The sequence below is a fragment of the Durotheca rogersii genome (genome assembly GCF_024521655.1).
Source record: "Durotheca rogersii strain YMJ 92031201 chromosome Unknown GGS23scaffold_1, whole genome shotgun sequence".
Lineage (NCBI taxonomy): Eukaryota > Fungi > Ascomycota > Sordariomycetes > Xylariales > Xylariaceae > Durotheca > Durotheca rogersii.
This window is the reverse complement of record NW_026251232.1, coordinates 260,372-275,015: the sequence shown is the minus strand read 5'-3', so window position 1 is coordinate 275,015 and position 14,644 is coordinate 260,372. Positions and strand designations below refer to the sequence as shown.

The window sequence follows — 14,644 nt, the reverse complement described above, 5'->3', positions numbered from 1 at the left end:
GCCTCGGGTGCGCATCCCCCATTCTCGCGATGGAGATGCCACTCGTATCGATGCGCCCATGCGACGCAAGGTGATAGCAACCCCGAGCTGCCGGGCACATACTTGGATCGGGGCATGCCGAACTATAGGACAGCATTCTAAGACGTTGTTCCAAGCTGGGGGCCCCGGCAACCCCAGGTACGCTCGGTGCGGAGTAGGCAAGACATGTCTAGGGCCAAGAAATGCCAGGCCGGCCAACGCCATCCACCCTCTCGCTCGCTCGAGGCTCCCCGAGGCACGTAAGAGAATTAGCGGTTTCTGGGGTTGAGACTTGGGTACCTACCTGTCTACGGGTGGGAGATGGAGAGGGGGGGGGGGGGGAGGGGGGGAACCGGTAGGGGAATGCGTGGGCTCATGGAGGCTAGCGCAGCCCAAAAAGGAGCCTCGGTCCGGGGCGACGGGGCTACGCGGGGTTAGGTGTAGGTACTTTGGGTACACACGTATAGGCTCTATCATCGGGCCTGTTGAGGCACGGAAGGTGAGTACTTCAGGGGTACCTAGGACAGGGCGAATGCCCATTACGACATTCCAGTTTAGTGATGCTCGCATGTGAGAGAGGTACCTAAGGTTAGGTAGGTATCTAGGCAGGTTGTGCCTGTAGTGAGGTTAGTAAATCCCCGGGCTTACGAGGTATTGTCGAGGTACCGCGGCTCGGCGTCGAGAGAGTGACGTTGCGTGGAAGCCCATCCGTAACAACTCGCGACTGGCTGGGTACTTAGGCATCCCTGTATACAAAGGCAGAGACCGGCACTCTTCTCATTTGTTTTCTCCTACACCTTTCCCCCCCTCGGTGAGACACGAAATGATACCCGTAGAAGCTCAGTAGAGCTGCGCTGCCTACCTATTAGCTACCTCTGCCCGCCTGGTCTTCCTACCTTCCCACTTGCTTCCTCGCCTACCCCACAACATTTCCCCCTGGCCCTCGACAGCTTCGCCTTCGTCGAGAGGAAACGGGAGAGAAGGGCAATACCGAAAAGAGGGGAGAGAGGAGCGCAGATTACGCACCGCCAAAGAGGCATAGCACAGCGACCGACCGGGGGGGAATGGCGAGCAAAGACGCCCCTGGGCCCGTCATCATCATCGGCGCCGGCCTTGCCGGTCTCGTCACTGCCTTCGAGCTGTCGAGGAATGGCGTGCGCGCCATCATCGTCGATCAGGAGGGCGAGCAAAACCTCGGCGGGCAGGCCTTCTGGTCGCTCGGCGGCATCTTCTGTGTCGACTCGGCGTCGCAGCGCCGTCTCGGCATCCGCGACTCGCGCGCCCTCGCCCTGCGCGACTGGATGGGGTCGGCGCGCTTCGACCGCCCCGACGCCGACGACCGCTGGCCCCGCCGCTGGGCCGAGGCATTCGTCGACTTCGCCGCCGACGGCATGGAGCGCTACCTCAAGGAGCGCGGCGCCAGCTTCCTCTTTAATGTAGGCTGGGCCGAGCGCGGCGATGGCACCGCCGACGGCCACGGCAACTCCGTGCCCCGCTTCCACATCACCTGGGGCGCCGGCCCCGAGGTCGTCCGCGTCTTCGCCGACCCCGTCCGCGAGGCTGAGGGGAAGGGCCTCGTCGAGTTCCGCTTCCGCCACGTCGTCGATGAGCTGATCATCGACGGTACCGGGCGCGCCTGCGGCGTCCGCGGCCGCGTCCTTGAGCCCGACCCCGCGCCCCGCGGCGTCAAGACTTCGCGCACCGCCGTCGGCAACTTTGAGCTCCGCGGCGCCGCCGTCGTCATCGCGTCGGGCGGCATCGGCGGAAACGTCGAGGCGGTGAAGCGGGCGTGGCCGGTCGACCGGCTCGGCCCCAAGGTGCCGGAGCACTTCGTCATCGGCGTGCCGGCCCACGTCGACGGGCGCATGGTCGAGATCGCCGAGGGCGCCGGCGCGCGCTTCGTCAACCGCGACCGCATGTGGCACTACACCGAGGGTCTGCAGAACTGGGACCCGATCTGGCCGAGCCACGGGATCCGGGTGCTGCCGGCGCCGTCGTCGCTGTGGCTCGACGCGACAGGGAAGCGGCTGCCGCCTTTCCTGTTCCCGGGCTGCGACACGCTCGCGACGCTGCGGCACATCTGCGCGACCGGCTACGACTACAGCTGGTTCGTGCTGGACCAGACCATCATCGCGCGCGAGTTCGCCCTGTCCGGGTCGGAGCAGAACCCGGACCTGACGAGCAAGAGCATCTGGCAGGTGCTGTGGAACCGGGTGTTCAGCTCGCGGGGGACGGGCCCGGTGCAGGCGTTCCAGCGGCACGGGCGCGACTTCGTGGTGCGCGAGACGCTGGAGGAGCTGGTGGCGGGGATGAACGAGCTCGCGGACGAGGCGGGCGGGCCGCGGCTCGACGCGGCGGCGGTGCGCGAGGTGGTGGAGGCGCGCGACGCGCAGATGGACAACGCGTACTGCAAGGACGCGCAGGCGATGCTGGTGCGCAACGGCCGCGCGTACTGGCCCGACAGCCGCAGCCGCGTGGCGCCGCCGCACCGGCTGCTCGACCGCCGCCACGGCCCGCTCATCGCCGTGCGCATGAACCTGCTGACGCGCAAGACGCTGGGCGGCCTCGAGACGGACCTGCGGAGCAACGTGCAGCGGGCGGTGCCCACCTCTAACGGCGGCGGCGGCGGCGGCGGCACGGATACTAAGCCGTTCCCCGGCCTGTACGCCGTCGGCGAGGCGGCCGGGTTCGGTGGCGGCGGCGTCCACGGGTACAACTCGCTCGAGGGCACGTTCCTCGGCGGGTGCATCTTCTCGGGGCGGGCGGCCGGGCTGGCGCTCGCGGAGGAGCTCGGGGGCCGTCCCGTAGGGAAGAAGTAACGGTGACGGCGACAGGACGGGATGATATTCAGAGGTGAGATTAGGTTAAACACACTCTGGATGACGCGACTTGCCGTGTTGTTAACATTTGGTATGTAATGCCGTCGTTCGAAGCAACTCGGCGACCGCCGGAGTACGGAGGAGATAGGGATGTTGGCGCACTAGTTTTATCCGCACGCGTATACGAAACTTGAATTCGGTTCCTAATGCAAGAATATGGTGAAGGTATCGTGAGACATTGTAATAGCCCCCTAGTTTAACACCCCCTGCCTGTGTTATCGTATGTAGGTACCTACCTATAGGTAATAATATCCCCGATCGAGGTAATAGGGACTCGTGTATATTATCCTTTTCGAAAAAACCATTCACTGTTCTGCTAACCAATATAGCGGAGCTTTACCAGAGAAGTTGGCTAGACATCGTAACGCCCTCTCCAAAATCGCATTTCTCCCTTTGTTGGCGGTTGGGGGACTGGCCTATGGTATTGCAGGGTTTCGCCTTACGGGGTAAGACGACAGACACACACTCCTTGGCGTGGCCTATCGTTGATAGAGTAACGTCGGGTTTCCAAGGCCTCTTTATAGCTACCCATCATGGGCTGGGCTCGGACTGACTGATAATAATACGCATTTCTCTCGCACTGCCTACCCCAGCGTTCCAAGGCAGCGCCAAGGCAGCGGGGGGGTGGAGGGGCTCAAGCGGTGTCTTGTCCGCCGGGAATACCAGGTATCGCTGGCCGGCGTCTAGGCCTCGCAACCGCGTTTTACAGGTTCTTTACCTACCCTACCTAAGGCGGGTAAGTACTTGCTTGTCAAGTCTGGAGCCATGGCAATACTCACACCTACAGGTAATAGGTACCTATACCTACACACCTACCCAGGATTGCCATCTCCTAGTTCGAGTCTGCCCAGGACGTATGCAATTCAGGGTTGGCATTGTCTCGTAGGGAGGGAGGATTGATAATTGTAGACAGGTATGCTGATTTATTAGCCGGGTGTTATTCCTGATAAACATCAGGCTCGATTATACCGTCCGCTCCCATAATGCAGCTAATTACGCGATGCAACGGGGAGGGGAAAGACGGCCACAGAAAGGGAGGCACGTGTAGCCGGGGGGCGTAGATTTACCCTCCACCTGCGCCCTTCACGGAGGCCGAGAGATCCGATCGCGCAATCGCACGCAGTTCTGTCAATGCCACAACCACCCCGTCTTGGTCGAAACGGAGGAGGGGGTGGAACCGAAATCTCGGGTTCTTTGCTTCGAGTTCTCCCCCTGTATTCTGCTCCTCTACTGATCGCTACGACCCTTACTATTAGGTATTCGTCATTATCACCGCTGTCATCATTGTCGCTACGGGCACTAGCTCTGGCCAGATATTAGCTGGCTAGATAATACCTACCTAGTGGATAGCACCAGCCGATACCCTTGTTAAAATAATACCTGACGACAACAAGTAAAATATGACGAACATCCTCAGGAATGTCCTCCTGCCGGACACCCCGTCGGGAACCGCAAGCGAGGGAACTACTATCGCCACCGCCGCTGCCACCGCTGCCACCATGTCGCCGCCGAACAAAGAGCTAACGGGCCACAAGCTGCTGCTGCTCGTGCCCTGGGAGCCGCCGGCGGGATACGTCGACGGCCTGCGCGCCCGGTTCCCGGGCCTCGAGGTCGTGCACGAGAACTGGGACACCTGGTCGCAGCCGACGCTGCCGCCGCACCTCACCGAGGAGGACTGGAGTACCGTCACCGTCCTCCTCACCGGCCCCAAGTTCCCCACGCGCGAGGCCGCCCCCCGCCTGCAGCTCGTCCAGCTCCAGAGCGCCGGCGCCAACTTCATCCTCGACAACCCGCTGTTCAAGGACACCAACATCGCCTTCTGCACTGCCAACGGCGTCCACGGGTAAGTAAGCCAGCGCTTCACCCTCCTGCCGGGAGTCGAGACTGACCTCCGCCGTTCTTTCGCCCCCCCCCCCCCCCCCGTCTAGGCCCCAGATCGCCGAGTGGATCGTGTGCACGTTCCTCGCCTACCAGCACCGGAGTAAGTGAACCCATCCGTTTTTGCCATCTTGCTGCCCTTCGGCTCGGAAGCGCCGACGAGGTGAGCTGCGGCCGTGACCCGGTGCTGATCGCCTGCGACTGTGGCATAGTCCCGTACTTCCTCGGTCTCCAACGGGCGCACCGGTGGGAGCACAGCTGGGACGACTCGGACACCCAAGACGCGGTCAACCAGCGAGTGTAAGCCAGCCCCTTTTCTTTTAGATCCTTTCTATTTCCCCGGGATGAGAGACCTTTTAATTTCTATTCTTTTTTTTATACGCAAAGTATCGGTGCTGACTCCTCAACCCGAAGCGGTATCCTCGGCTACGGCAGCATCGGCCGGCAGGTAGCGCGGGTGGCGACGGCGCTCGGTATGGAGGTGTACGCGTACACGAACCGGCCGCGGCCGACGCCCGAGTCGCGGCGAGACGACTCGTACGTGCTGCCGGGGCTCGGCGACCCCGAAGGGAAGCTTCCGTCGCGCTGGTTCTCGGGCACCGCGCCGGAGGAGTTGGCAGCGTTTCTAGACTCGGGGCTCGACCTGCTGGTGCTGGCGGTGCCGCTGACGCCGCTGACGCGGGGGCTGATCTCGGGGCCGCAGTTCGAGCTGCTCGCGCGCGGGCGACGCACCTATGTGGCTAATATCGGGCGCGGACCGGTCATCGACACCGACGCGCTCATCACCGCCCTTAACACCGACGCTATCCGCGGCGCCGCCCTCGACGTCACCGACCCCGAGCCTCTGCCCTCTGACCACCCCCTCTGGGATGCGAAAAACATCATCATCACTCCCCACGTCAGCGGCAACTCCACCAGCTACAACCACCGCCTCCTCGCCATCCTCAACATCAACCTCGAGCGCCTGAGCGAGGGCAAGGACTTTATGAATAGGGTGAGCCGGAAGCGGGGCTACTAGTTAGATGTGCGGTCGGGGATGTTGGAATGGGGGTTAACTGGGAGGAAGGCTGGCGATATTGGTTTCGGTAGGCATGGGAGCACGCCTCGACAGCGGAAACTTGAGCGGGCCTTGGAATAACGGGCGTACGCAGGTAATAGCTATCCTACGCGCACAAATCGCAGACGCCTACACTCTGCCACAACTATGGAGCTCAACTATCGCAGCATGCGTTATTATGCGGAACACCAGGTCTAGGTACCTGCTTTTCCCCTGAACGCCCGCCCCTTTTCACCGGCCCGACTCGGCCGAGACATCATCCTAAAGCAGGTGCTCAACGTAGTCTGGGTCGCCCCGGGGTGAGAGAGCAATGCTACTATTACATGCACTGCATCCTACAGGCCATCCCTAAGCAATGCCCATCGGCCAACAATCCCGGATGTCGGACTAAGCGTTATTACCGCCTGTCTGCCTCCCTTGACTGTCCGTGGAGATGCTCGGAAGGTTTGTGACGAAGGATTGCTCTCGAATGCTAGATAGGCAGGTGGCCAGTTCATGCTAGCTTGTATGCCGGCATTGCTGACCCAAGAGGGAAACACATAACCTACGTCGGGACCGTAGGCCCCCCGGCCAGTGGGCACTCCCTCTGCTCCCCCTGAAGCCGTGACAATAAGTCTGTGAATTATCTAAGGCCCGACAAGGGAAGACTGCTCTATTCCATCCGGCATTCCGACAGCTGCTGTCGCGTGAGTCAGCTCGAATTCTCCACCATCAGCTCACAACCGGCAGAGATGGGGCTCTACGAGCTCGGCGCGGCGCGGGCGTGACCGTGGTGGCCTCGTCTTGGTGCTTGTTCGGCTTCCCCAACGTTTGACTGTAAGCCAACGTTCGGCCACTGCTAACGCGTGTTTCCTCACTCGGCGCGTCTAGGACTATGATAGGTAAGCATGAGCAAGCAACGCCTACCAGTCTGTCTATGGATTACGGCATCGTTTCTAGGAGACAACCTTGCTAAGGGCGCATCTGGAAGCTGTATCTGGCCACGGCACTACAGCGGCGCAGTGCGCGCGGGCGCGGCGAGGCCAACGCGTGCTATTCCCCGGACCCTGGTCACCGGGTTATCTCGACGAATCCTTACCAAGTCAGCATCCGCCGCCGCCGATTCGTCTGCTCGTACCCTGGCCTCCTGCCCTTTTCACCCCGGAGTTTCGCTTCGGTGCCGGCGAAAGCCCAACCCTAGGGGACCAGCAATATAAGCCGCAGGCGGAGGTAACCCCCCCTCTCCCCTCTCCCCTCGCCGAGCTTTCGCCAGCAGCCGGTTCTAGACCTGCCCGTTTCCCTGGGGAGACCACGCGATGGATCCCCCTCCTTCCCGCACCGACTTCCCAGCGCGCACAGCTGCTGGGTCATTATTCAGCAACTGTGCGGCACAGTCATGCTCCGCCTGTAGCCCTGTTGTGGCGACAGGGAGCGGAGGGGGAGGGGGGTTGTAGACGACGCGACGGCTAGATCGGGAAGGAAGAAAGCCGCACGTTCTCCTCGCGCAGCATCTGGAAGCACGAGGGGGGGGCGTTCCTAGGGTACTCGCGGCGCCAGAGCCGTGCGTTAAGTATAAGTAGGGCGAGGCGGGAGGGCGAAGCACGTCAAGGAGCCTCAGAGGAACGTGATCAAGGCCCTCGCGCGCTGCGTACTCGAACTTGTCCCGAGGACTACTCCAGCTAGCTAGGGGAGCATATATATATATACACCTATATATCTACCTTACCACGGTCCCGCCAACGATGCTGCGCCAGCTTCTCACGGGAGCCGCGCTCTGGGGCGCGCTCGGCAGCGCGACGACGGCGACGACGTACTCGGTGACGACGGTGACGACGTGCGCGACGGCGTTCGGGTCGGGCGGGGTGCCGCCGCTGTCGCTGCCGACGGACCTGAGCCGGGCGACGACGACGTCGGCGACGACGTCGGCCGAGGTGACGGTGCCGTCGACGGTGCGCGTCACCGCTGCGCCCGTCACCACCACCGTGCGCACCTCCACCGTCTGGTTCTGGGACGCCACCACCACCACCCTGCCCGTCACCACGTCCTGGGTCCGCGTCTACGCCACCGTCGACACCGCCACCGTCCCCGTCACCGTCTGCACCGCCGGCTCTACCCCCGAAACCACCACCACCGTCTACACCGGCGCCTACACCCCCGTCCCCGGCCAGGACCCCTGGCCCCCCGCCTCCTACCCCACCCGCGCCGCCTGCACCGCCCGCGTCACCACCTGGCTGCTCCTCGCGCCCACCGCCACCTCCGGCACCACCACCGTCACCGAGACGCCGACGTCGACCGAGGTCGCCGTCACCGCCACCGTGTCGGCCACGTACTACTTCAGCGGGACGACGTACGCGGCGACGGAGACGCAGACGACGACGAGCTTCGTAGTGGGGCTGGCCTCGGCCACGGTCAGCGCGAGCTGCGCGCCGACGGCGACGGCGACGCTGGCGGCGCGGTGCGCGCCGGGCAACGTGATCTCGGGCGTGGGGGGCCGCGGGCTGGTGTCGGGGCGGTACGCGGAGAACATCACGGTGATCTACGTCGGCGACGCGCGCTTCGAGGACCCCAGCCGGTGCTGCCAGCTGTGCCAGGACAACGCCGGCTGCGCCGCCATCATGGCCGGCATCTCCGGCTTCTGCGGCCTCTACTACCAGGCCGCCCCCGCCGGCGGCCCCGCCTGCGGCGCCTTCTCCTTCACCTACCAGTCCCAGGCCAACTACTTCCCCGGCCAGGGCCTCTGGATCCAGGAGGGCTGCGGCCGCGTCGAGTTCACCGGCCCCGTCGGCGGCGGCCAGAAGTAAAGATGTTCGAAAAAGGAGAGAGAGAAAAAAAGAAAAAGAAGAAGAAAAATCGGATATAGTGACAAAATGGAGAGGGTTAATGTCGGTACCTAGGTAATTTATCAAAATTTCATGTTGTTCCTCGGTCCTCTCTTACAACCTACTCACCTACCTGGTTTACGCAACATCGCCTGGCGGTGCCGATGAGGCACCCATCTCTCAAATGTGTGATGGTTACAACTACATGTTAGACTCGGGGTCGAGTTCCAAGGTAAGACTCTAGCCTAGGGTAATCAAGCCAGGGGGTGAACTCTGGAAGCTGTCACCAGAAGTAATAGGCATGCCTGCCCCGGGGTTAAGTGTTGGGAAGTTCCTGCGTACTACCTACCTATATACAGAGGGGTCTCGGCACCTAGTACAGGTTCGTAGACGGAGAGGCGAACATGTGAAGGAAAGTGGTATATACAGCTGTCACGAAGCGGAGGGCTGGACCGAGCCTCTCCTCGCCCGCGAGAATCCATGCGCGCATATGCGTCAAATATATATATATATACATATCCGTCCATATAAAAGAGCTGCCGTGGTGCATGACCTTCTGGCTCTCACAAAAGGAAAAGAAAAGAAAAAGCTCCCACTTTGCCTGCCTGGCAGCCATATCTGACTAGGCCTTAAAAATTAAAAGTAAATAAACAGTGCTCTGAGGCTGGGTATTGTGTCTATCGAGTTGTCCTTCTCTCTAACGGTGACCGTAGAACTCCGTTGCCATGCTGGAATGTAGTGTAATAAGCGGCGGAAAAGTAGTGGGGTAGGGAGGCGGTGGTAGTGGCAGCGGTAATGCGATGAAGATGGAAAGTCGAGAGGATACAGCACGGGTGTGTTGCTTCCCCGGCAATTTCCCTCGTTCACGTTCTCCCTTCCTTTCGTTATGTCTGTGTTCGCGTGAGCGTGGAAGACTGAGAGCCGACCTGCCCGATTAACAGCGTGTGGCTATGGGTGTGGGTCTCTCTAATATGTCTTCATCACCGCCCGTCCCCTCCCGTGCTCGACGACGGCGAAGGCGCGGGCGGCGGTAGCGGCGGCGACAGCACCGGCGATGGCCTCTCCTCGTAGGGTGGGCTCTGACCGCGGGGGATCTCGTGGCTGAGGCGAGCGATGCCGGCGCCGGGGCTGAGGCTGAGTTCCTCGACGGTCTCGATGGTGTCGAAGGGGATGCTGCACGAGTACGAGGGCGGCGACGGCGGCACGTCCTGGTAGATGGGGGGCGCCTCGTTGTCCCAGCTGACGCCGAGGCCGGCGCGCTCCGTCAGCGCCACGCCGAAGTGCATGCGCAGGATGCGCGCGACGCCCGTGGGCGCGATGTGCCGCGGGTGCGCGGCTGGCGCGTACTCCTGCACCACTACCATCTCGACCACCAGCTGGTGCGTTACTCGCGTGCCGTCGGCGCTCTTCAGGTCGCAGCAACCGGTCCCCGACGCCCCCGACGCGGCCCGCGAGCTCGAGCTCGCGCTCGATACCGGGCCCAGCTCGTACTGCACCTCCATGTCGATGGATCCCGTCGGCGAGTAGTCCGACTTCCAGCCGCTGTGCAAGTCGGCGTGGGCGATGACGCGCGCGTCGGTGCGCTTGGCGCCCTTCTTGCTACCGCTGCTGTTGCTGTTCGTGCTGCCGCTGTCCGGATCCTTGGGGGCATGCTTGTCGCAGGCGGGGGCGACGGCCTCCATGTGCTCCTCGACCTTCCAGGAGAGGCGCTTGAGCTTCCAGTACTCGACGCTCTTCGAGTCGGGGTTTGAGCGGACGATGCCGTCGAGGCGCAGGGTGAAAGTGTTGGTGCTGCTCGGATGCACGACCTGGGCGTAGTGGACGCTCGCGGCGATATTGGTCGGTGGGAAGATGCGCACGCTGTGGTGCGGTAGCTCCGGCACGGGTAGTGACCGCTTCACATCGATCGTCCGCACCAGCCGCACGGCCGGTCCGAGTCCCGCCCGCGGCCGCGCCTCTGCCGTGAATTCGTACCGGATCGCGACCACGGGGTTGTCCGTCGTCGCCGGCAGGTGGCCCTCCAGCAGTACGGAGAAGGGGAATTCGTGCGTACCTATAGGGGTCACCTGTCAGTTCATCTCGATCGCGATCCTCCGGACATGCGGGGCCGCTTCTGGTGGGGCAGCGAGGTTACTCACGTTTGGAGAGAATTGTCGGGTCGGCCAGAAACGACCAGGTCTTGAGCTCGGACGTCTGGCTCGAGCAGTTCTGGCAGTGGCTCGCGTACGGCCGCTTCTGGGTGACGTGGATCTCAAGCTTGGCCTCGAAGCTCTCCACCTCGAAATTGTCCTCCTTGACGCACAGGTACAGCTGGCCAGAGACCAAGGCGCCGGTGCTGTTCTCGGCGTCGCCGTGCATGACGACGGGCGGTGACTCGATCTTCCAGTCCAGCGAAGCGCTGGCGTTCTGGGTCGCATCCTTGGACCGCGAGGAGCCGAGGTGCAGGCCCGGGAAGCTCAGTCGGTGGTGGGAGTGGGAGTCCTTGTGCTTGTCCTTAGTCAAGTCGGCCATCCTGGCGAGGGATGCGGCCGGGCGAGCGGCGTCGTCGTCGTGGGAGCTCAGCGAGGAGTGGCGCGTAGACCGGTCTCGCGAGGCGGACCGCGATCTGGGATTGCTCCTCCGCTGCACGGAAGCCTTGATGTTGTGGATGCTGTCGTTGGAAGAACGGAAGAAGTCTACAACGCGATGTGGCATGTTGACCAACGACGAAAAACGAAAGGGGGGGGGGGAAGGAAGAAACAAAAAAAAGGACGAGGCAGGTAAGCTGGGTCGGTGGTGGATCTCGTGTCTCGTCCTTGGTGGCTGTCGCGGTCGCTTGAGTCGAGCCCGCTATGCGATTCGCCGGTTGCTCGACGCCAATGGAGCTATCGAGAGAGAGCTAATGCATCCAGGTGGCGGTCGCCTCGCCGCGGTCGAGGGAGACAGAGAAAAGGGGAGTCTGGGGAATAGCGCCTAATCTCGAGGCGGTCTTGTCGATGTAACCCAACGGCGGAGGGGGGGGGCGCTGCCAACAGAGTCGGCTGATGAGGTGCGAAGACTTAGCAATTGCTCGTGCTGGGCGCGGGCGATCGCTGCGGGGCGAGGAGAGCTGAGGCGGAGGGATGGAGGATGGGGTGGCGACGGCGGTGCTGGCAGGGCTCGAAGTCGACGTGGCCAGCCCGATTCACGGATTCTTGCCTTTTCTCTCTTCTTCTCGCTCACCTACCCTGTCACTCGGGTTCCCTCTCTCTAGGTGCGTAGCTGTGTAGCTCCGTGTCTCGGGAAAAGTTCGAGGGCTAGCGGTCTTTGTCCCGGCGTGGACAGGACTAAGGAATTGTAGGCAGGGAGGTGTCTGGTTCTGGGTGCGTGTTCCTCTCTGGCCGTGTTCGTAATTAATATTATTCGTAGAATTAATTTTATCTTCCCCCTTTCTGTCCGGTGGGTGGTCGAGGAACGCACTCTCCTAGGGTTTTCTCTGGTCGGGATGCTGACGAAATGCGCGCGTCAGGTTCGGGATGGGGTCCGACGGCGGATTCCGGGATGCGACCGTTGCTGACAATGCAAGGTAGCCGAGTTTGCCCCGGCGTCTGGGAAGAAAGCTCTGTCGTCTTTTCTTTTCTTGTCTTGTCTTGTCCTGTCGAGGTGGGAAGAAGCCCGTTCGTGTTGTTTCGTTGCTAGAGTCGTCGAGTACCGTGTAAGTGAAGTCGGCGGTTATGTCAGGCAAGTCGCGGAGGGCTAGTAGTACCTAAGAGGTTAGGTATGTACCCCCCCCCTCCAAAGTCTGTAGGTACCCGAGGTACTCGAGTGCACTGGTCGGAGTTGTCGAAGTTGCCTTAGCAGGTTAGGTACCTCCTCTACCCAAGGCAGGTACCGTTAAGGTATGCAGGACCGGTAAAGTCGTGGGACGTTAGGCAGGTTAGGTACCTAACGTAGACTGTATGCAGGCGGTACGTAGGTATATTTTCGTGATCGTAGGCGGTCGAATTGGCGTCGGGTTGTCTTCTCTTTTGCTGTCTCGTTCGTTCGTATAGCGGCATAGATTTGGCAATGGAGAGACGCTCGGCAAGGTACCTTGCCTAGCTAAGGTGAAGGTAATAACGTCTTATATTACCGCCCACTAACGTCGGGCGGCCGCGGTCTCGTTAATGTATCTGGCGCAATCGAGAGTCGCCTTCACATCATGCTCTCCGTCGGAGCTTTCCATCAAGTAATTATGTGTCATGGATAAACCGCCGATTGGGACCTGTTTTTAACAGCGCCAGCTCCTAGCAGTTAGCAGGCCAGCCGCTCGCCCTGCCTACCCTTCAGGCCGCTGTCTTCTCCCCTGCCAGCGCTGCGGACCGCGCCAAACCTTCCTTCCTCTCGGGGAGACGCACTAACCGAGACGCTATTCCATCCCTCTGTTGGTCTGACTGCCTGCTGTCGCTTGCTTGGTCTCTTGCTTGGTTGCTTGCTCGCTCGTCTGTTTCTGTGCTGGTTTATGGTCTTTACTGCTGCTTGGCAACTTATTGGCTGGTGCCGTGCCGTCTCGTCTCGTCTCGTCTCTTTGTCATGTCTGAACCGGTCCGGTCCGGCTCTGAAGCCCTTCGCTAGCAACCTTAGCAGCGTCGCCGCGTCGCCGACATCGTAGAAACCGGGCGATCTCAATACTCTTATGCGATGCGATGCGCCGGACCGACCGCAAGGGCCCGGGAGCTGACTGTTCTTATTTAACCAGAGCGTCGCCCTGGTTATTCATCTCTTTCTCTCTACCGAAACAAGCTGTCTTACAACGAGGCCCCGTCGTCATATTCCGTGCACATCGCCATCCGTCGCACATGCATAACCCTGTCACGCATCTGTGCGAATCTCGACGGGTACGTAAAGAATGCATGTATCACCACACCCCGCCGTCCCCATCAGCCTCTATGCGTAGCCACCTCGAGACCTCGGGCGCGAAATTGCTGGTCACATGGAGATGGACGGAGAAGCGATCTGGACGGCTTGCTACATGCAGTACCTACCTACGTGATGTTTGGCTAGGCCGGGATTGTTCACGGTGCACGTTTGGATCAAATGACTCCCTCCCGTCGGTGCGTACGGTGCTAGCTAGACACGACCGTGGTATGGCCCGCAGTCCCGTAGTGGCTGGCCGCGGATGGGCGGCAGAGGCTGAGCTCACTCGGAAGATGGCCAACCCTCTCTCTGGCCCTCGGTTACGGCCCCCCGTGACGGGGAAGCCCTGAGGAAACAGGATCTGGCAAGAAATTTCATCGGCCCACTTGGATGAAGCCATCGTGAAAAGTTCGAGAACATGCGATCCCTGCCATGTCTCCTGCAACCACTAGAGAGCCGCGCGAGGGCCACGAGAGAGACATCAGTGGGCCAGATCCGGTGACTACGTATAGAGTAGGTTGCATTACTAGGTAGATCGCGAGCCTTCTCCGATCCACCAGCGGCGCATCCAATTTAACCCAATCAGGGGTTATCAGGTCCAGGCAAAAAAAAAAAAAAAAGTTGTGCGCGACAGGAGAGGGGGAAAAAAAAGAGCCTTAAAGCCTCTAGTTAGAGCAGTAGGGGAAGGAAGTCCTATAGAACTAGAACGACGAAAACACCGTCGTTAGCTTGAAGTAGGGCGCAGATTTGGGGGGGATTGATTCGTCTGTTCTGCGTTCGGGAAGCCCCCTGTCCTTATAAGAGCGTTATGGAAGGTTAGGATACCTATAGCTGGTAATCGTAGCCGTCGGAATGCGATATCGGCGGATCTGCGGTTAAGGACGGCTGCTGTAGCGAGAACAGCATCGACAGTAGTAGCTAGCTATAACTAAGCAATTATAGGAAACGGATATTCGTCGAGGGAGAAGAGCCCAAACGGCATCGCTCCATGCCATTGTTACGGCGGCGAGCTCCGGGCGCAGTCCCGCCTGGGTCAGCGCCAATCCTGGGAGGCGGGGAGCCGCGAAATTTAAAAAAAATTAGAAAATTGGACGATGGCACATGACACGACCCCTCCACTCCTCCGCCTCCTGTTTGCCCATGCTGTCATCGTGAGCCGC

At 61.0% G+C, this 14,644-nt stretch overlaps 4 protein-coding genes across 4 annotated transcripts; 3 read left to right on the top strand and 1 right to left on the bottom strand.

Annotated features, from left to right (window-relative positions):
- Positions 1–533: 533 nt before the first annotated feature.
- Positions 534–3,542, top strand: GGS23DRAFT_1389 (FAD binding domain-containing protein). The gene has a single exon (XM_051511251.1). The coding sequence runs from the start codon at positions 1,083–1,085 to the stop codon at positions 2,835–2,837; it is 1,755 nt and encodes a 584-aa protein (XP_051376624.1). The 5' UTR covers positions 534–1,082; the 3' UTR covers positions 2,838–3,542.
- An 854-nt stretch (positions 3,543–4,396) lies between these two features.
- On the top strand, positions 4,397–6,108 carry GGS23DRAFT_608466 (uncharacterized protein; the record flags this gene model as incomplete). Its single annotated transcript, XM_051520209.1, has 4 exons — positions 4,397–4,740; positions 4,826–4,878; positions 4,988–5,021; positions 5,163–6,108. The coding sequence occupies 4 exons, from the start codon at positions 4,397–4,399 to the stop codon at positions 5,791–5,793; spliced, it is 1,062 nt and encodes a 353-aa protein (XP_051376623.1). The 3' UTR covers positions 5,794–6,108.
- A 1,166-nt stretch (positions 6,109–7,274) lies between these two features.
- GGS23DRAFT_608462 (uncharacterized protein) lies at positions 7,275–8,864 on the top strand. The gene has a single exon (XM_051520208.1). The coding sequence runs from the start codon at positions 7,554–7,556 to the stop codon at positions 8,610–8,612; it is 1,059 nt and encodes a 352-aa protein (XP_051376622.1). The 5' UTR covers positions 7,275–7,553; the 3' UTR covers positions 8,613–8,864.
- A 567-nt stretch (positions 8,865–9,431) lies between these two features.
- On the bottom strand, positions 9,432–11,893 carry GGS23DRAFT_1370 (uncharacterized protein). Its single transcript, XM_051511227.1, has 2 exons — positions 10,769–11,893; positions 9,432–10,683 (listed from the first exon to the last, which is right to left on the bottom strand). The coding sequence occupies exons 1-2, from the start codon at positions 11,322–11,324 to the stop codon at positions 9,611–9,613; spliced, it is 1,629 nt and encodes a 542-aa protein (XP_051376621.1). The 5' UTR covers positions 11,325–11,893; the 3' UTR covers positions 9,432–9,610.
- Between the last annotated feature and the right edge of the window lie 2,751 nt (positions 11,894–14,644).